This window comes from Cinclus cinclus, chromosome 1 (assembly GCF_963662255.1).
Source record: "Cinclus cinclus chromosome 1, bCinCin1.1, whole genome shotgun sequence".
NCBI lineage: Eukaryota > Metazoa > Chordata > Aves > Passeriformes > Cinclidae > Cinclus > Cinclus cinclus.
The window spans coordinates 16,266,957-16,286,832 of NC_085046.1; the positions used below are offsets into that span (position 1 = coordinate 16,266,957).

Consider the following 19,876-nt stretch of genomic DNA (forward strand, 5'->3'; position numbering starts at 1 on the left):
CAGGTTAACACGGGGAGCTGATCTAGGAAAGCCAGCAGATGTAACCATTTTGAACTTCAGCAAAGCTTTTGATACTGACTCTCACAGCATCCTTCAGAATAAAGCATCCAGCTCACAGCTGAATAACCCTGTTACAGATGGGTGAGCAACTGGATCATGGGTTGGGCACACAGGGTTACAGTGAGTGGTGGGGACAGCAGGTTGGTGACCTGTCACACCTGGGGTTCCACAGGACTCCAACCTCACCCCTGTGCTCTTTAACACCTTCATTAATGACTTGGACACAGGACTGGAAGGGATATTAAGTATGTCTGCTGATAACACTAAACTGGGGAGAGCTATTGATTCCCTCAAGGGCAGAGGGAGCCTGCAGAGAGACCTTGATAAATTAAGAGGACTGAGCAATCACCAACCATATAAAGTTCAACAAGGACAAGTGCCAAATTCTGCACCTGGGATGGGGCAACCCTGGGTGTATGAACAGACTGGGCAATGAGAGGATGGAGAGCAGTGCCACAGAAAGGGAACAGGGGGTGCTGGTCCATGGCAAATTGAACATGAGCAGGCAGTGCCCTGGCAGCCAGGAGGGACAACCCTGTCCTGGGGACATCAGGGACAGCCGGGCAAGGGAGGGGATTGTCCTGCTGTGCTCTGGGGCAGCCTCCCCTTGGATATTATGTGCAGTTTTGGGTGCCACAATATAAAAAAGACATGAAGCTGTTAGAGGGTGTCCAAGGAGAGCTTCTGAGGATGGTGAAGTGTCTGGAGTGGAAGCTGCATGAGGAGTGGCAGTGGTCACTTGTTCAGCCTAGAGGAGACTGAGGGGAGACCTCGTTGTAGTCTTCAACAACCTCATGAGGGGAGGCAGAGGGGCAGGTACCAATCTCTTCACTCTCGTGACCAGTGACAGGCCACTAGGGAAGGCATGAAGCTGAGTCAGGGGAGGCTTAATATCTGGAAAAGGTCCCTTACCCAGAAAGTGGTTGAGCACTGCAACAGGCTCCTCAGTGAGGCTCTACAGCACCAAGAGTTCAAGAAGCTTTTGGACAATGCTCTCAGGCACACAGGCACATAGTGTGATTCTTGAAGTGTCCTGCACAGAGCCAGGAACTGCACTTGATGATCCTGATGGGTCCCTACCAACTCAGCATGTTCTATGATTCTACAGTCTGCTTGCTCCATGGCCATTGTCTTTTAAAAGCATCCAACCATGGTAGAGAGAAACCTCAGGCCAAGGAGTCTAAAAATAGGTAGATTATCAGCATGATGTGATAAATGAGACAAGTGACATCTGCATATCTAAGTGTCTGTTCAGGTCCTGCATGACACCTTCTATCTTAAAAAGGACTGTACTTCTAAGCCTCTGTAATTTCTGTTACAGTTTCTGTTGTTTTGAGGGTTAAACCAAGATTCCATATCCTTTGGGCAATTAATGGTTAAAGGGTCCTGTCTTCACATAGTGCAGCTTCTTAACTTCTAGAGAAGATGAGAATATACTTTTTATAAAGCTTGACTGAGGAAGGGAAAAAACTGCAATTTTATGATACTTTTAAAATGTAATGGATTTTAGATGCTGTCCTACGAATTCTCCAGTATATTTGACTTTTGAATGTTTAATTTGCTAAGGGAGCTGCTTCTTCCCCGGCATGAAACCACAATTATTAAAGCTCATTTCATTATTTTGAGGCTGATAGCACAATTTGGGTCATTGTTTAACTTTCCATCGCTATTAAAACAATTAAATTCTCTAATGATTAATAGGATTTGTTACTTTAAATAATCATGCTGAACCTTATTTGCACGACTTAGAATTGCTACTTCCATAGGAAATATGTATCTCTAGCAGTACATCCAACTTTGGAAAGTTGCTACTCATCTGTAGACTGTCCTCTTTAACTGCTATGGGGACAATAATTCTGCAATGTGGAGCCCACAGCTGTGTATCACATCTCATCTCATCTCATACTATTACTATGAAAGGCATCTTCAGAGAGATTTCTGCTGCACTTTTGTGATCAATTTTTAGAGTATTTTGTTTTATACACTTGCATAGAATGGAAGCTATGGTAAGTCAAAACACACCAGGATGACATTGCTACCTAACATGGACATGATACCTGACATGATATCTAACAGTATCCTGCTGAGCCTCACCCACAAATGAGTCCTTTCTGGCTGAGCCCACACAGTGGAGAGAAATTTAGAAGTGGACAATGAAGCCTGAAAACAGCTCACAGCCCCTCCTGGGGATAACTCCTCCTCTTTCCTTTCCCTCTGCACCCACATTCTCCACTCTAAGCTGCAAAGAGTTTTAAATGGTCATAAAACCAAAATCAACCCCCCCAACAGAGACTTCTGTATAGCTGTACAAAGAGCAAAGAACTCTCTCACAAGGACTATTCCTGTTTCTCTTGTGCCCACCTTGCCTCTGGCACTGCCAGGTCCCAGCAGTGCCTGTGATGAACCTGTGATGTGTGCTGAAGCTTTTGCTCACAGGCAGAAACTCACAGCAATACCCAGTTGCCCAACAAATACTGCAGCTGCTCTGCTATACACACACACACAGCATTGCCATGTGACTGTCTTCATATATGTTATCACCTTCTCATTAAATAACTGCAGGAGTGGTTTCAGATGGAAAATTTTGACTCAAAAGGATTTTCTGTTGCCCCAGAGTGACCCAAACAGATGACATTCCTGGCAGAAAGTGCTGAAACCCAATGATGAGCTTTCTGTGTTTGATGTGGTCCTTACCACTCACATCAACATTTATATAGACACAAGGGAGAGCAAAGAAATGGCAGTGGTTTGTAGAAACTGCTCTGCCTGGATTATAGCCACAGAAAAGTGGAGAGATCATCCCTCTATAGATCAAAAAGCCAGGCTCTTCCCATGGTTTTATTCCCAGTGAAGGAATAACAGAAATGAAGACAGTTGTCAACAAATTCCTGTTCAGCTAATTTCTTCATCATAAATTCATACAAGCAGATATAACACATAGGAAAAAACAGAAACACCTACATGTTCTGATGTGAAGGCAACCAGTCTGGGAATAGCTGCCATTCCTTTTTCTTTAACTTCTGGGAACATCTTGAAACGTGCAATCAACATAGCATACATGTTAGATATGGCACCACCTGGAGTCCACAGTAATATACTGTTACTTTTTCTATTCATTGTAATATCATTTCAGAACAAACAAGTCTTGCTATAGCTTTTCTAACTGTAATGCTAAAGTCTCTGCCTCGTGGCAGAAACACAGATTCTTCTTCCTGATGCTCCTCATAGCTGGACTGTGTAATAACAGGACCTACTACACACAAATAACAACTTATGCAAAAAGTATCACTGCAAAAAATGACTGGCGCTTCCTTTCACCCTCATTCTAACTACCATCTCTCCTCTAGTCCCCAGTCTTAGCTTTCCATGTGCCATCAAACACATAATCCCCATTCTATTCCATGTCCTAAGCAGATGCTCCCACAAGGCAACTGCCTAAGGGATTTCCAAGTACCAGCTAATCTGTGCTCTCCCCTCCTAAATCAGGGTGGTGTTTCATGCCCCAGCTTTGAGCAAACCCACCCACTGAGACCCAACAGCCACTATCTTCTGGATAACTGGAGCGGGAAGAGGGAAGAGAAAGGGAAAAGGGTCATTCTAACAAACATTTTTAATTGTCCTCTGATAGGAACAAGTAGAAAATGTTACATGTCCCTAACACTTGCCTTAAAATCACTGGCATACATTCACTTAAAATAGCTATTTCAAGATAGGTATTTAACCCACTTCAAGATAGGTATCAGATCTATAGCTCTTCAGTGGTCTGTTTCTTCTTTTTGAGATTTCTTACAAACTGAGTCTCTATGTCTACAGTGGAGCAATATTCAGCTTTGCATCAATGCTGCATGAGCACTATGGGAATATAACGCAGTACCTGAGGCAGAAGCTGAGAACTTTTACGTTTGTATGCACACAAACACACAGACAGACCTGCATACATGAAATCCATCAGGTTTATCCTGTATATATTTGTGTATATATATATATATAAAACTATATATACACAGAGATCGATTATATATCCATGCTTATGCACATATATTTTTATAAAGCAAAAGGTTTAAATGAACAGGTTGAAATGCCAGTGAGGTGGAGTTCAACTATTACAACATTTATCCATCTAAAAATGGAGTGAAGAGCAAAAGATGTGCACCTCCAGAAGATGGTTCAGCTCATCCTGTGCCAGCTGTTTGTGGCAGGTGGAACTGGTCCTGCAGACACATTCCCCACTCTCCCTCGAATACACAGGAGCTGCTGTAACCAGCCCAGGGTAGACCCCAACGCTTGGACAGGCAAAGTGAGATAAGATGCAATCCATACTTTCAGCAGATGAAGGAAGCACTGGTGGGTATGTGTGCCAGAAAATGTAACATTGTTTTGGCTTTTGTAAGATTAGTTTTAATCTCACTGGAGATACATGCTGTTCCACAGCCCACACGAGCTGTGCCCTTCATTTCCAATCAGTATCCTAGCTCTGCTCTTGCAGTGAGGCTGCCCTGCTGTGGGCTTTCCCTGACCTCTCTGGCCCTCCTGTGAATCCAAAGGAAAATGCCACAGAGGAATGGCATTGCTGGCATATGGGTCAGTACAGATTGGGGTTTCTTTTCCCCTTTCACCTATCTTGAGAGATATGAATGTATTTCAACACCTCTCTTCAGACATGGCAAAACAAGAAATGGAGAGATAAGACGAAATGCTCAGGTACCTGTCCCTAAAAAAATGCAGATGTCATGCAAGAGCTGCTATTGATGGTTTAGGTGACTGAACTAAGTTGAGGTAATTTGGCCTATCTTGTCATTGGCTCGGTGTCAAAAGAATCAAGACTGAAATGTTAAGTTTCTTCAATACCAGGGTTTCCTATTAGTATTTACTACTCAGTCATTTAACCTTAAGTTTATTTATAAGCCTGTATTCTGCTTTTGATTTCACTGTTGTGTTCACATCCAGAGTTAATTGCAGCTAACAAAACACACCTACAGAATTTGGAGAAAATGGGCTTTTATGCTTCACATATATTGATACTGTATATTTAATTCCAGAGCATGTAGAGAGAAAGAACCTTTTCTTTGCAACAGTAAGGTCTTCAGATAAAACCATGACGTGAGAAGACAGCACAGAAATTATTTTGATTATTGCCTAAAAAAGCAGAACTTGCACACTGAGTATTGCTGCCTTGAGAAAATTAGAAAGATGCACTTTGCACAAACCAGAAATTGCTGAGAAAGAATGAGAGGGCGTAGCCCTGACAATGCCAGTGCAGGTACATGCCTGCCAGAGAGCCTGTCCCCACGCAGGTTTCAGCCCGATGAAGTGAGCTCTGACACACCAGCAGGTGTGTCAGACCTGACCCCGTGCCAGGCAGCACCTTCTGCAGCCCTGGCAGGGCAAGCAGTTCCTCCTGAGGCACACACCTTTCCTGACTCACCATCTCTACCTGAGTTTGCCAGACTCGAGCAGATCTGGCACATCACTTGAGCCCTTCCCCCAGCCTGCTGCCATGCCCAGCTCTGCCCTCCAGAGCTGTCTGGAAAACATTGCTATTACTCTTCCCTCACCCTGCAGGTCCCTGACCAGCCCAATGGGAAGGTGAGGAACTAAGGGCAGCTGTACTGAGCCAGGTCAGGGTTGGTAACCAACCACTGCTCAGTTTCCACAAGCTTTCACTTTGGTCCTGGGCTCATGATGCACACTTAGATGCCCAGAGTGATGTAGGCCAAGGTTTTCAGGGGGATCTGTAAGTACCAAAATAAAAGCTGTCAGAGCTTTTGCTCTCAGGCTTTTTAAGTAAGAACTCATGAAAAAGCAAAACCAATTCTTCTCATCTATTTCTCTGCATCTGTGGAAAGGGCCAGAATAAAACTCCCACACCACTTCCCACTCTTCCTCTCTCCATTAGGTCAACTAACTTTCCTTCCAGAAAGGCTCCTTCTGCAACAGCTAACAGTCCATTCTCTTTTGACAAGCCAAGATACTGTACCAAATGTAAATTCCTTGCAATTTTGTAAGATAGACAGGCCAAAAATTTTGAGCAATGAAATTACGGAGTCAGAGAAGAGGTGACAAAGAGTATAAATCAAAAGACTAAGTGAAATGATTAAAAAAATAAAGAAGTCTTAACAATGTTTGTCAATGATTTCTCTACACTAACTTTTTTGTATTATTGACTTGCTCTGAAGGAACTAGGTTTCTAAGACTTTAAGCACTCAGATTAACTAGCCACCCAAGTACCCAATGAGAAAAACAGGTCAGCTTCACATGGAAAGCTAACATCATGCTCTAAATGCTGGCAAAGTCTTACTGACTCTACTAAAATTGCTGGAAGGCATGCCACATCTTCCCGTTTGCTCCAATTTCCCCTGTGGTGATGGAGAGTTTTTTGTTGTGTTTCTTCCCTCTGTTATTAATACAATAGTCTTTCTATTTCATGGAATCCATAAAAAGTGGGGGCAAAGCAAAACTGCAAGGCAAATGTCTCTTCTCATTATGTTTCCCATGTGCCATTACAGCTGCTCATCATGCAGTGCAATTTGCTCAAACAGACCTTCATAATCACATCCCTGAAATTCATAAACATGCAGTACTTTATCTCAAAAAGGCCACTGGTGTTTACTAGCAAGTCTCCTCTCAAACATGCATATTTAATTATGTTTACTCTTTAGCTACAGGGGATGTCATATACCACAGTCTGAAAATATAGAGAAAGCTTGAAATGTCATGTACCAGGTGAAAATATCCCATCGCCACAGCCCCCTGGCCAGCCAACCATCTCTCTCATTTTCCTTAGTGTGACATATTCCAAAAGTACAAACACTGGAGCAATTTCATAGGTGAACCTGAAATGTAGTAATGTCCATATTTAATGCTTTCATCTACAACACTAACACATCTTTTTCCAATATTACATTACATTCTAGCCACAATATACTCTATCTTATATGGGGTAGAATTCTGTTTCACAATATTTTCCTGTCTTCCTTCTGATTTGACATCAAATGTCTAGAAGGAGAAATGCAGGGAGCACTTGAGAATCCACTTCCACCCACTTGAATGAATAAAATCTTGCCCACCTCTTCTAGGTTCAAGGCTTTGCCCTTTATCCAAGAGACGCTGGGCAGAGCCCCTTTGCCTTTCACACACCCGTGTGCATGTCTAGATGCACATGTCAGCAGTCCTATGCATAACAGGCCAGACAGTGCGTGAAGCTAAGCAAGAACACAAAAATTCTTCCTAATCCCAAAGTGAACCACCCTCCCCCCCCACCTTAAATTCTTTCTTACGGAAAGCAATGGCTTTGCCTGCTCTGGGTATGGATTGTACATAGCCCCTCTACACTAATGCAACTACTCACTCAGTAGCAGCCCTTTCATTTTACATATTTATACATGCAAAATGCTAATTTGTATATATTTTTCTGTGCTTTTGAGAGGTAGCACAACCAACATCATGTCACGATGATGAAATTTTATAAATGACAGCCTACAGACAATGTTGAAAGTCTTTCTATAAATAACTGTTGCAACCATTTAAAAAGTAGATAACTTCCCCCCAGCAATTTTAACATAAAATTATTATTTCAATCAGACACAGCAACTAGTATTTTAGAGCATAACTGTGAAATTATAATAAATATCTATATATCAAATAAAAAAATCTTCTACTTACATATTAGTATTTGCTGCTGATGTCAGCCAGTCTGCTGCCAATCCAACCATGTCCAATCCAGTTGAAAGTTGATTAAAATATCTAGGGTGCCCTGCATAAGATGGAAAATGTTATCAAAAGGCTGACGACTCTGAATGAAACTATTCAGTCCTGAACAGTATATTTACCTCCATATTTCTATAGAGAAGGAAGCGCTTTCAAGGTATGAAACAAAGCAAACAGCAGTAAATACATTTCTTGGAAAAGGCAGGATAATTTCTCTTCTTTCTCATTCCAAAGTCAGTAAAATTAGAGTAATTATACTCAATGCAGAATAATGAATTCCAACGTTCCCTATTATCCTTTCAATATGCCTTGAAAATTAGCACATTGCTGCCTCACAAAAATAGCTGTTTGCTCCCGTTAGTGTGTCACATGTTGTCACTGGATATGGTTTTGCCTGACTAGGTTTGAAAGGCACACATGAGACACCATCTGAAAAGCTTGCCAGGACATATAACATCAGTGATGAATGGCTAATGATTGTAATAGACGGGGCGAAATGAGAAAATTGAGTATTTTGGTGATTGCTTTGCACATGACTCAATGGCTGATGATTGTACAAAGATGGCAGTGAAGGTGGTGGTCCTTGTAATTTCTCCACTGTCAGAGTGCAATTACAAATAGCCTGGCTACTTGCAATTGTGATTTTAATCAAATGCCATGAAAACCAGCACTGCTGCCCCAGCAGAATGATGCACAGGACTACATTCAGTGAGCTGATAGTCTCTTTACTTTGTTAATCTAATTGGCTCCTGTTTTTTTTTTTTCTAAAATCCTCCTAGAGTTTTTCCTTAAAAACGTGCCTAGAGCCATTAAACACAGGAATTATTAAAATTCCATTTTTACTAGTTACTTCCCGCAAGTCCCTGGTAAGTGGCATAATTATTGGTAAAAATTATGGATGGTCCACAATTACTTAAATGCCATCCAACTCAAAGGAAGGCAGCCTCTGCTTGGAAAACACCTGTCCTGACCCTTAGATGATGCACTGTTATTGCCATAAGAGAAAACAAAAGATGGAGCAAGGTGATTGAGGAAATGCAGACCCAGCACTGAGAGAAAACTTATCTTTGGTCTCCTGTGGCCTCTTATCAGGCGTGGACACATGGCTGGCAGAGCAGCATGGGGAATTGCTCCCCAGCTCCCACCCTGCAGCACACAAAGGCAGAGTAATCAAGCTGAGCAGGCAGGCCAGAGCTGAGGATATGGGGATGGGGACACACGTGCAAATTCCACTTGCCTGTGCCCTTAACCTGAGACCAGCCCTGTGCTATTGCTGTCCAGCCTGATTGCATTTTGCACAGAGCTTCACCTCTCCCACTGACAGGAACTGCCACCTTTGCCGGGTCTGTGCTGCCAAAGACAGGCAGCCAAAGCCCCTGAGCACCGAGGAATGATGCTCAGATCCAGCAGAATGAACTGGATCTTGCTCCCTGCTCTTCACACTCTTGAGTGGGGTTGGTGGACCTAAGACACACATGCACCCCATCACCACCCCAGCCTCAGCCATCCTGCTCAAGGGTCCCTGCCTGCAGAGAACTGCACCTCCCCTGATGGAGGGATTTTGAAGGAGATTTCCATATTTATAGCTTAAATTCCATATCACAGCTGGATGACAAATTTCACCTGAAAGCAACAGAAAATTAGGAGCTAAAAGCCTTTTGTGGATCAGGGCTACAAGAAGACTCAAAGGAGGTTACAAAAATTCCTGTTTTGAAAATAAATCCACACTGAAAATCTGGGCAATAGCAGAATTTGTATCTGCAGCTGCAGTGTCACAGCAGTTCTCTGTCAGCCCCACACTCAGCCCCAGGCGACAGCCCTGTTGTCATTGCTTATTTCTCCAAGCAAACCTCCCAGCACACCACCTGCTTTGGGAAGGGAAGGAACAGGCCCGGGCACACGAGAGGGTCCGGCAGCCTAGAGCCAGCGAGGTGGAGGGAGCAGCGCTGCATCAAGAGATGTCAGGACACAGAGAGCAGCAGCTGCTGCTGCTGGGAGAGCGCCCAGCACCCACACCTGAGACACAGCCCCCTCCACTCCCTGCCCTTCCCTCCTGCAGCACGGCTGTAACACGGAAGGGCAGGGCCCCAGTTTGACCCCAGCCCCAGCTGCAGGGGTTTGTCCATGCCACATCTCAATATGTGAGCGACCTCTCTTCCCTTGCCTAGATGGCCGTGGAAAACTGAGGCTTTGCTTAGAATACAGGCTCCATTGGCCAGGTGAGAAGAGTTTGTGAGAGGCGCTCCAAAATTTCTACCCGAGTGCCTCTGCCTGAAATGCACATCCTTTGTTGAAGTTGTTCCTTAACAAAGAGGTATTGGAAAAGAGACTGTGACAGGGTGAAGAACTGGTCGAGAGGTGAAAATAGGCGATGATTACTTAACGGTTTACTTAGCAATACACAATGTATTCACAGATATCCCAGAGTAAATCGGGAGAAGGATGGCCAAGAACCGGGGCCAAGACACAGAGACACCCGAGACCCGGCTTTTCCTACGAGGACGTGCCTGTGCCCCGCACACCCTGCCACACACACTCCCGGTTTGAGGCACAGGCATGCCCGACCTGGACACTCGGCCTCCACAGCCCCCACAGGGATGCGACGAGAGGGCTGGGCGCGGATAAAGGCGCGGATAAAGGCACGGCTGGCAGCACGGGGTCTGGCTGTGCCTGCAGCCTCAGTGCGTGCATGGCCGGCACCAGGGCTGCCAGGGAGCAAGGCTGGACCAGAACCGGCTCCTCGCACCGCTCCTGGAGTTCCCAAGCCATTTTTAAACGCTCCTATTTCAATTCCCCTGTCCATTTTCAATCGTACTGTGCACAGTAACAGAATTTCACACCCATCTTTCCTTACGTACGCAGTCACTGCCTTTTTACATCCTCCCAGCAAGAATTCCGTCTCTGCTGCTAAGGGGGCAGAAAGTGCGGTTTCCCCGGGCACCCCAGTGAGCCGTGGCATGCAGGCAACACCTGGGAGCAACCACACCTGCCCCTCGGCCGAAAAATCAGCCATCTCCCTGGCCGAATCCCTGGACCAGCTGTGAGGCTAATCTATGCAATACAATTTATTTTTCAATCAGTGTACCGGGCCCCTGAAGCCAAACGCCGCCCAGAAGGGGCCGTGTCCGAGGGGCTCCTGCCGCAGAAGTGGAGGAAGACGCTGCTGTCAGAAACCTCACCATACTGTCCTTCCTTTGAGGGTAATTCCAGTGTTCTACTCCGAAGCACATGCTAACAGCTCGAGGTGTAAACCCCACGCATGTCGTGAACCCCTTTCCAGGCTGGGGCTGTCACCCCAGGGTGTTGAGGAGCAGCAGCAACCAAGCGAGGCGGCTCTGCATCCCCTGGACTGCGCCCCACCATGCCACCACATTTCACAAAACAGCCCAGGACCCGTTTTCAGACTTCAAAAATATTACCTTCGTTAAAACAAGTTACAAAATGCTAAGATGGGAAAGCTTCCGATATTTATAGAGGAAGAGAAATGGTAACATTGTTTTAAAGGCTCTTTTTTGGATACACAAAATTAAATAGGTCTGTTATGTGAACACAGGCTGTAACAAGAAACGATTAATGAAAATCACCTAAGAAACCCTATTTTTTTGATTTGCCAGAATCACAGAGCTCACATTCTACACCATTCTGTGCAAACACGTTTCCTATGCCCAGTCCACACACATCACATAGATCACTGGACTGATCGACTTCGTTCCTCTGGATATCATTTACCTAACTACTAAATCCAGTATTTTACAAACACCTTGACAACACCCGACCCATGCATCAAAACATGCGGATGGTCATTCCACCCCTAAACAAGGATTACACAGATCCCTCACATCTTTACCTGGATCGGTCTGTTCTGTTCTCTTCTCAAAACCCGAGATTTTTTGTTTTGTTTTGTTTTCCACTCAACATCTAGTCACAAATCAGCCTTTTGTCTCTTTCAGTAATTGCTTCACATTTATTTTTAAGCAATTTCTCAGTAATTTAAATTATCACTAAGAGCTCCCCGGACTACCTATTATTTTCCAATGACAGCCGTAATTGCGGCTCCGCTTTCTGCCTGTTCCGCCGCAGTTTATTTAAGGTGGCCCCGGTGCGGAGATGGGCGCTTCCCCACGCCCGGGCGAGTCCCACGCTGCCTTCCCTCCACGAAGCCCACAGGGGGGTACGACTAACGGGGGATTCTAGGTAGGCAGGAGTCAACCCATCCCTGCTTCCCCAGTGAAAAACAACAAATGGCTGCTAAAGCAAATCGGACTCTGGTATTATTGCTCGAGCCTAAAGTTGAAACAAAATCCTCGGTATTTCTGTGTAAGGTTCTGCTAAATTCTCTTTTTATTTTGCGTCCTGCAGACGAAGTGAGAGACAAGGCAAATGTCTGCTCAGAGTTCGAATTTGCAGGCCGATGACTGCGATCTGGGCTGTTAAATGGGCTGGTCCCTGCTGCCCCCGTACAGGGACTCACTCCCCTCTGCCCCGAGCTCCGCGTCCGCCGCACCCCGCTCTGCAGGGAGCCAGAGGCCATCGCCGGGCATCACACATGAAATGAATGAAAAGGAACGGCAGAAAGTCGTGAAGGTGGTGCAAAGTCTGCTCTGCGGCACACACGCATTCATTTTAAATCGGAGAGCGTGCGCGAGGCTGCGCTGACAGCTACAGAGATGGAGCTGCTGGAGTGTTCTATCGTTTTGGAAAACCGATTTCTGCCTCTGCTAGAATTGCTTGGAGCTGACAAAGTACAGTTGCTGCTTCAATATTTAACGTTTCAAGCTAAATTGAAATGACACCTTTAATCAATGTATGAGACCATACAGGGTAGAAAACGAGCATTGCTATTACCTGTTTTAATTGCATACTTCAGAGTTGTTCTGCAGTTCAATAGAATTTCTTCCAAGGTCTGTGGCTGGTCTGCTAGTTCCCAGTTATATTCCTGGAGCAGCTCATTTGGGTAATGGAAATCAATAACTTTTGTTGATCTATCAAAACTTTTCACCACATACTGAAGTAAAATGTCCACAACGTCTTGTAGGAAAGACATAGTAGCTATTTCTCCATTGCATGTCGGCAGAAGATCTGGGAATGGAGAAATTTAAAAGTTCACTTCGTTTTATGACCATATGCATAGATTTTGAACACAGCCTTCTCCTATTTATGTTTACAAAGTATTTACACTGTGATCAATAAAAATACATTTTGTTTTCATTTAATAAGCAAATTGGCAAGGCTGTATTTCGAGGAATGTTCTGAGAGATAAGAAGATTTAATATCCTATCTAAATTGGCCAATTCTGTCCACAGTATATTTCAGACCAGGTTTTAAGACAGTGAGAGCAGGGAAACAAGAAGAAAGAGAAAACGAATCTCGTAGGAAATAAAGACTGATCAACAAATGCTACAAGCAGCACCCTAAAAACTGTCATTTGCCATGCAATAAAATACCTTCGTGGTGACTTTCCTATGCGAGTGACTTGTTGATAATGTAATGCCTTTTTCTGAGGCGATGCTGCACGGACTCTTGGTGTACACAAAGCTTTTGTTTAAAAGCGACGGCTCAGTCAAAGCCAGACTAGTGGAAGACCCTAATTTGGGGTCCCGGGCTGCCAAGCAAACGGCCAGCGCATGTCGGCGGGGACCTGGGATCTACTCACTGCCGGAGACGCTACCTCAAAGGTCAGAAAAAATGAAGTGTAAAAATATCTCGAATTAAAGCAAATGAGTAGAAGAACGCTCTATCTCCCTCCTCCCCTCCAACCTTAATAACATCGCAGGGTCTTCAGTGAGAAGGTCGATGCTATCTGTGCTCCTTAGAAAGAAAAAGCCGCGGGCTCCAGTACGCGGGATTTTACTGCTTTGGGTTTTTCTTTTCGGGATTTTTTGTTGTTTGAGTGATTTTTCGTTGGTTTGAGAAATGCCCGGCGGGGGCCAGGGCTGAGGACGCAGAGCTGCGTCGCGCACTGCCGGACCCCCCACGGGTCCGCACAAGGCGAACGGAGGCAATTTCCCGACAGAACCGCTGTTCTATTCTTGTTAGTTTTAGAGAAGCAGCGTGCCCCGGGAGCGCCGTTACCTGTTGAGTGCAGAAAGGCGTAATTCACGTCGGCTTTTTGGCAACCGCAGGGTTTTTTGTCGCAGGTGCAGGTCGGCCTCGGCTCCGCTACCCCCGGTGCCGCTGCCCTGGCGGCGGTATCCACGGGTTTCTCGGCATCTCCGTAGAGCAGGGCTTGACAGCGACACGGACACACGGCCTCATTACCGGGACATCGACCCTCATCCCCCGCCCCCCCGGCCCGGGCCAGGTCCCGCGGCGGAACCGCGGGCTACCGGGGCCTCCCTGCCCTTACCGCAGAGTTTGTTTCCTATCCCTCCCGTGAACTTCTGGGCAACTTGACACCAAGCTCTGGCTGTAAGAGAAAATCGAGCGGAGGGTCCGTGGAGCGGGCGCGGGTTGGGGGCGTCTCGCCCGACCCCCTCCCCGCTCCCCAGGAACCCCCTGTCCCGCAGAGCCCCGCAGCGCTGCCCCGGGCTCGAGTCGCCCTCGGTCCCCTCCGCTCGCATCGCTTCGTCCCGCCGGTCGAGCTGTCACAAAGGGGGCTCCAGCGTCCGGGCAGCGCTGTCACGGCGGCTCCGTCGGGCCGATCCCTCCCGGCCGCTCGGCGTCCCCCTACCTGTGCCGGGGGTCTCAGCGGCTGCGGAGCCCTCCTCGGCTCCGAAGGGCCAGAAGCCGGAGCCGGGGCTTGCCATGGTGGAGGCGAACCGGCGGGACGGGCGAGCAGCGGCGATCTGCAGCCCAGGCGGCCTGAGCGAGTGTGCGTGAGTGTGAGTGTGCGGGTGTGTAAGTGCGCGCGGCTGCGCCAGGCGGCGGCAGGCGGAGGGGCGGGAGCGCCCCGGGCACGCGTGGGTGGGAGCGTGTCCCGTGGGCGCCCCCGGGGCGCGCTCGCCGAGCTGCCGCGGCCGCGCCCCGCAGGCGCTGCTGCCCGGGACGGGGCGGGCGGCTCCACGGGAAGAGAGGTGCCCGCTGAGGCGGCCAGCGGCGACGGCGCCGGCTGTTCTAAGGGGTGTCCGCACCCTGCATCGGCGAAGCGAGGGGCTGCGGTGGGAGGACGACAGCGCTCGGGGTAGACCCGAGGCGTTGCTTTAACTGGGGCTGCAGCTGCCTTGGGAGGCGAAAGCAAGCGAGGCTGCCTGTGCCGTGTTCACCCTACCGACGGTCCATGCGGCCGCAGCCCGGCGGGGCGGGCGGAGAGGGCTGAGCCTCCCGGTGCCGCCGAGGGGAGTGGAATGGTAGTTTTCCAAGTCTTGGCGTGGGCGGCCGCGGTGATCCAGCCTAGTACCTCGAGGGGAAAGTTGAGACTACAGGGAGGTGCCCTCAGTCCTTTAAGATGCAAAGCGAAGGGAAATTCCACCCCCTCCCCCCAACCTCCCACTTCTGCACCGGGGCATCTCCGCACGTGCGAACAGGGCACTCCTGAGCGGCGGTGCCGAGACCGGCACAGCCCGTGCCGCCAGCGGTCCCGGGGTGGGGAAGAGACAGTCCCCGAGCCCCCGCTGTCCCTTCGGCCTGGCCCACACCCCCGGCGGACGCCCGTCGGGCCGGACAGCGGTGGAGAAGGCGCTGGTGGAGGGGCCCGCCCGGGGCTGGGGTCCTGCCGTCCCTCCTGCTCCCGGGCTTGCAGGGGCGTCCTGGCTTGTACGGACGTAGGGGGGGAGCCTTGCGCGACGCCGCGGCTGTCCCCGCGTGTCCCTGGAGCCCCGGGGCACTCCCGGGGGCTTCTCGCAACATTCCGAGTTGGGGACCCTGGTGGAACCGCCATCCTCGCTCCAGCTCCGAGGAGGCGGAGGGCCCGGCGGCCAGACGGGAAGAGCACGAGAACAGCTGTTCCCATTCCCTTCACGACGTCTACTGAAGGCAACCAAACCTCCCTTTTCCAACCAGCCGGGTCTCGCAGGGGGCCTTTCCCTGTCGCGGCTGCCTCTCCTCTGGCGTGGGGATTTCACACCCTGGCTTTGGAGGGAGGCAGGCGGGACCGCACGAGGTCAGGACGTGGCTCTGCCGAGACCGCTGGTCACGGAGAGCCCCCCACGCTGCTCACAGCCAGGCCCTGCGTTCAGCCCGGGGCATCTCTGCTTTCTGCAGGCACCCATATGGTTATGGGGAGTGTCCCACCAGGAGACCTCACAAAAATGTCTCAGTGCTTTAAACGAGAAGAAAACCAGTCCAGTCATCATTTTTGTGTGAAATTAGAGCCTGTTCCAGTTGCCGCATCACACTGGCTTGCACACAGACAATAACTCCAGCTTCCCACGGCCAGAGGCTGCTGTGAGCCCTTCCCTGCCTTGCTCACTCATGCCCCTGTCCACAGTGTTTTGTCGGTTCTGGGTGTAATTCAGACACAACCAACCGTATGACTGCTTTGTACATTTTTATTTACTTTACCATTTTAATAATACATGACAAAGCAACCGTAAAACATTTCAAAATTTTAACGTATTATTGCAAATTTTACATTGCAGTACATTTTAATCTGGTGCACAGCTTTGTAACTAGTTACAAATCAGGAAGCCATGGTTATCTGTCTCTGGGGAAAAGGCCAAATGTGCGTGGGGAACGGACAAAACCCAGCCCCTGTGGCTGACTGCTGCCGCCAATTGTCACATTTAGGAGAGCTCAGGAACAGACTGGGATCAGGCCTTTACGCTTGCATCATGAAATTTGCCTTCTCTTGCTTTGCAGCTGGGAACACGCAATTATGAATCCTGAAAGGAAGTGCTGCAATTATCTGTGTGGTTTCTGTGAAATAAGGTCTTTTGAATAAAGAATCAGGGGGAAATTTGAACACTGTGGCTATTGCTTTTATTTTAATTTAATTTCTAGTGGAACTGATTAAGAATGATCATTACATTACAGCAGCAACCAGAGTGTATTTCTATTCCTTTCTTGGTACCCCAGAGATTAGGATTCCTAAAAATCTAATGCAAATGAGAACAAAGCAAACATGATTTAAAAGTTCATCACTTAGTCACAAAGCTCAGAGGCAGAGGAGAGGGCTGGATACACTTCTCATAAATGGACATCTCCAACATAAAGATTATGCACACAATATTGACCTTTAAAACTGGCTACTAGCTTTACAGTAAAGTCAATAATGAAATAAACTGTCATAGTATGCTATCCAATTAATCGTATATTTTAATTTTCATTAGAGAGACACTTGCCACAAATGGGTCATCCCAAAATTTAGGCAATGTGAACTAGAATAAGCAGATATTCCTCCACCGTGCTCTTGTAATTTTTTTTGCCTGTAAAACAATTTATTAGAAACAATAACTAAGGTTTTCTGAAGGTGCACATGGAAATTTGAAAGCTTAACTAGGAACTAGAAAGTAAATTAATATTTTGATTGGATGAGTCTGATGAAATGGAAAAGAAGAAATATGCACTGAGGAAAGCAAACTAGATTTAAGCTGTTTAATAATGTTAGGATGTAGCAATAGTACACGAAAAAAGCTTATTTTTATATTAGGGAAGAATATGGATTGTGACTGACAGTGTCCCTTTGCAATGGTGTTGGGCTGTAAACCACAGTCATTTGTATTCACATGAACACACACATAAACTTGAAACACTGAGGATTAGAAAAAAAAAAAAGAAGAAACACATGGTATAAAATGATAAAAAAATTACGCTAATAAAAGCCAAATGGCAGCAGACACAGCAGCAGCAGCTAGAACTGCTGGATAAGGCGCCGGCGCTGTGAGGTCTTCCGCAGCAGTCGTCTGTAGTCATAGGGATTATCTTCGGCTCTGCTCTCTTCCAGGGGTCTTTCTGCAACCCTCGACCTAGGGATTATGCACAGAAGTGTTTTAGAAATTACAGTCAAAACATTTACCTTGGCAAACACTCCTAATCGACTGCTTAACCTCCACCCTTGTCGGGGAAAAATAAAAGGAGAAAGGAAAAAAAGCCAGCTGATTTTGTTAGGCCTCTTCCTGTGCTGCACGAAACAGGCACCTCGGAACAAACACATAATATGTTAGAAGCAGGTGAACACAGAAGAACAACATGTTCTTCTATGAAGGGGACATAATGAAAGGACATAAAAACATTGTGAGCATGGGGATGCTTTGCAGTAGCATTTGCCTGATGGTTACTGCACCAGATTTTCAGTTGGCATAGATTTGTTTGCTCTCTATTTAACCTGCCTGTGGAGTTCACTGTAAGAGTCCATCTCTTTTTTTTTTTTTTTTTTTTTTCAGATGGCAAAATGCATTTTGGATGCCACATCTTACAGGCTGGAATGATGATGTGGCATCAGTGGTTACCATGGAGCGAGATTAAAAATAAAATACAGTTATTTAAAAAGTAAATTACTCTGAAATAATTACAAAAATTTGTAGTGTTCTACACTTAAGGTGCCTCCATCACTGGTCCTATACCAATGTCAAAGGTAAACTGCTAAATAAAAAGTACTCAGTGTTTCACTTCTGTAGATTGAAGTGGTTGGTCAGTCTTTATATCCTGGTGACCCTGTTCAAGAGATACTGAAGTGCAGAAATGTTTATTAATTGCATTCATCTGCCCTCTGAGATAACTAAAGATTTGGAAGTTAACACATATTTTGTTTCACTATAGCTACTTAGGCTGCAATCAGAGCAGCAAACAGTAAAGGGTAAGAAATTCCTTTTAGTAAGCTCAGTAGTAAAACTTTCACTCACCTAAACCAGACCTTAGGGTGACAGATTTGGTGCAATTAACCACCTCAGAAATACAACATTTTCTAATGGTTGTAAACTGTACGGTAATTCCCTGATATTACTACTTTTAATTACATGTCTTCACTTTCCTGAAACTATTTTAGATTCTACGTGAAAAACAGGCTGGATATGAATTACATAAAGCACACAAAACATTCTACATTCTAAATGTTCTACAAACATTTCCTCTATTACTATAGATACATTTTCAAATTCAGCACTCATCCCAGGCTTAGCGTTTCCCTTAAGACTTTGACCTAGATAGTTTTCCAAGCTTTTCTTACACTTAGGAACAAGCAAGAAAGTACAATTATATTAAGATATATAGATGTGTGTTTGCATGTGCAGTGTGTGTTAGTGCAGCGCAAGAGTGAGAATATGAATTTCCTTAGCCTTCTGTGAAGTCTATGTGGGAAGAGGGGAGGTTGAGCAAACCCTCCCTTTGGGGCTTTTCTCCTGGCTGTCCACCTTGTCCAGGTGGTGCATGCAGGCTACAGACACCTGTGCTGCTACAGGACAGCAGGAGAAGGAGGCAGTCAAGCTGGAGTCTTACCTGCAGAAAACATGTAGAAAGTCTGGCACACGTCCTCACTATTTAAAACCTAACTAATCAGAAAAACAGTTTTTAGGTTCTGCTTCAGTTTAATTTTATTTTAGATAAGAGATGCAGAATGTCTGTCCATCTGGCCCTTGGGAAACCAAAAAACTGGCAGGTAGGCTGAACACCAACTACACTGCCATTTATCCCTCTTGCATGGGGAATATTCCCATTTTGAGATGGGAAATTTTAGCTATATGTTTTGCAAGATAAGTTGACAAATTTTAATTTAATAGATTTATGTATAATTTGAAAATGCATTTCTTTTCTTTTTATTAATATTTTGAATATGTCAACAAGGATAATACTTATTTTTTTCCTATTACTATTTTGTATGAATTACCGCTCAGTAGCTCGTAAAATGGAAGTCCTGCGCTCAATTGGGTATCTCTTCCTTCTTGTGGTAGAACTGCTGTCCTTGGAGCTGGAATCAGTAGATGAAATTTCTTGGTAGTAGATATCTAAATCTAGCACTTTGCTCAGACTGTCAATAAATAAGAACACTAAGTCAACAGTTTAATTTTTCAATATTATTTTCAACATACAAAATCAAGGCAGCCAAATATCATTACTAGTTCTGTTTATGTGTTGAGGATCTAAGGAGAAATATATATAGGCACAAAAAACTCAGTCTCTGAAGTATGACTGCTGTAAGATGTAGATATTGAGAATTTTGAATTGCTAAATACTTTTATATATTCATAAAATAGACACAGATTACTGAAATTGTTTGGGTTTGCCATTAGACTCAGCA

General features: G+C 46.1%; 2 protein-coding genes across 3 annotated transcripts in view; both read right to left on the reverse strand.

The window, feature by feature from the left end:
- The window catches only part of GAD2 (glutamate decarboxylase 2), a 38,878-nt gene extending 24,365 nt beyond the window's left edge, over positions 1-14,513 (reverse strand). Inside the window, exons 1-7 of the mRNA XM_062494217.1 lie at positions 14,438-14,513; positions 14,114-14,173; positions 13,840-13,992; positions 12,613-12,846; positions 7,723-7,813; positions 6,781-6,893; positions 3,022-3,137 (exon numbers count right to left, since the gene is read on the reverse strand). Of these exons, the coding sequence (XP_062350201.1) occupies positions 3,022-3,137; positions 6,781-6,893; positions 7,723-7,813; positions 12,613-12,846; positions 13,840-13,992; positions 14,114-14,173; positions 14,438-14,513 (843 nt within the window). The remainder of the gene's footprint in view (positions 1-3,021; positions 3,138-6,780; positions 6,894-7,722; positions 7,814-12,612; positions 12,847-13,839; positions 13,993-14,113; positions 14,174-14,437) is intronic.
- Positions 14,514-17,120: 2,607 nt separating this feature from the next.
- Positions 17,121-19,876, reverse strand: part of MYO3A (myosin IIIA) — a 103,972-nt gene continuing 101,216 nt past the window's right edge. For both annotated transcript variants that reach the window (XM_062494239.1, XM_062494231.1), the window contains 2 exons: positions 19,466-19,606; positions 17,121-17,609 (listed from right to left, as the gene is read on the reverse strand). In XM_062494239.1, coding sequence (XP_062350223.1) covers positions 17,495-17,609; positions 19,466-19,606 — 256 coding nt within the window. In that variant the 3' untranslated portion in view covers positions 17,121-17,494. The remainder of the gene's footprint in view (positions 17,610-19,465; positions 19,607-19,876) is intronic.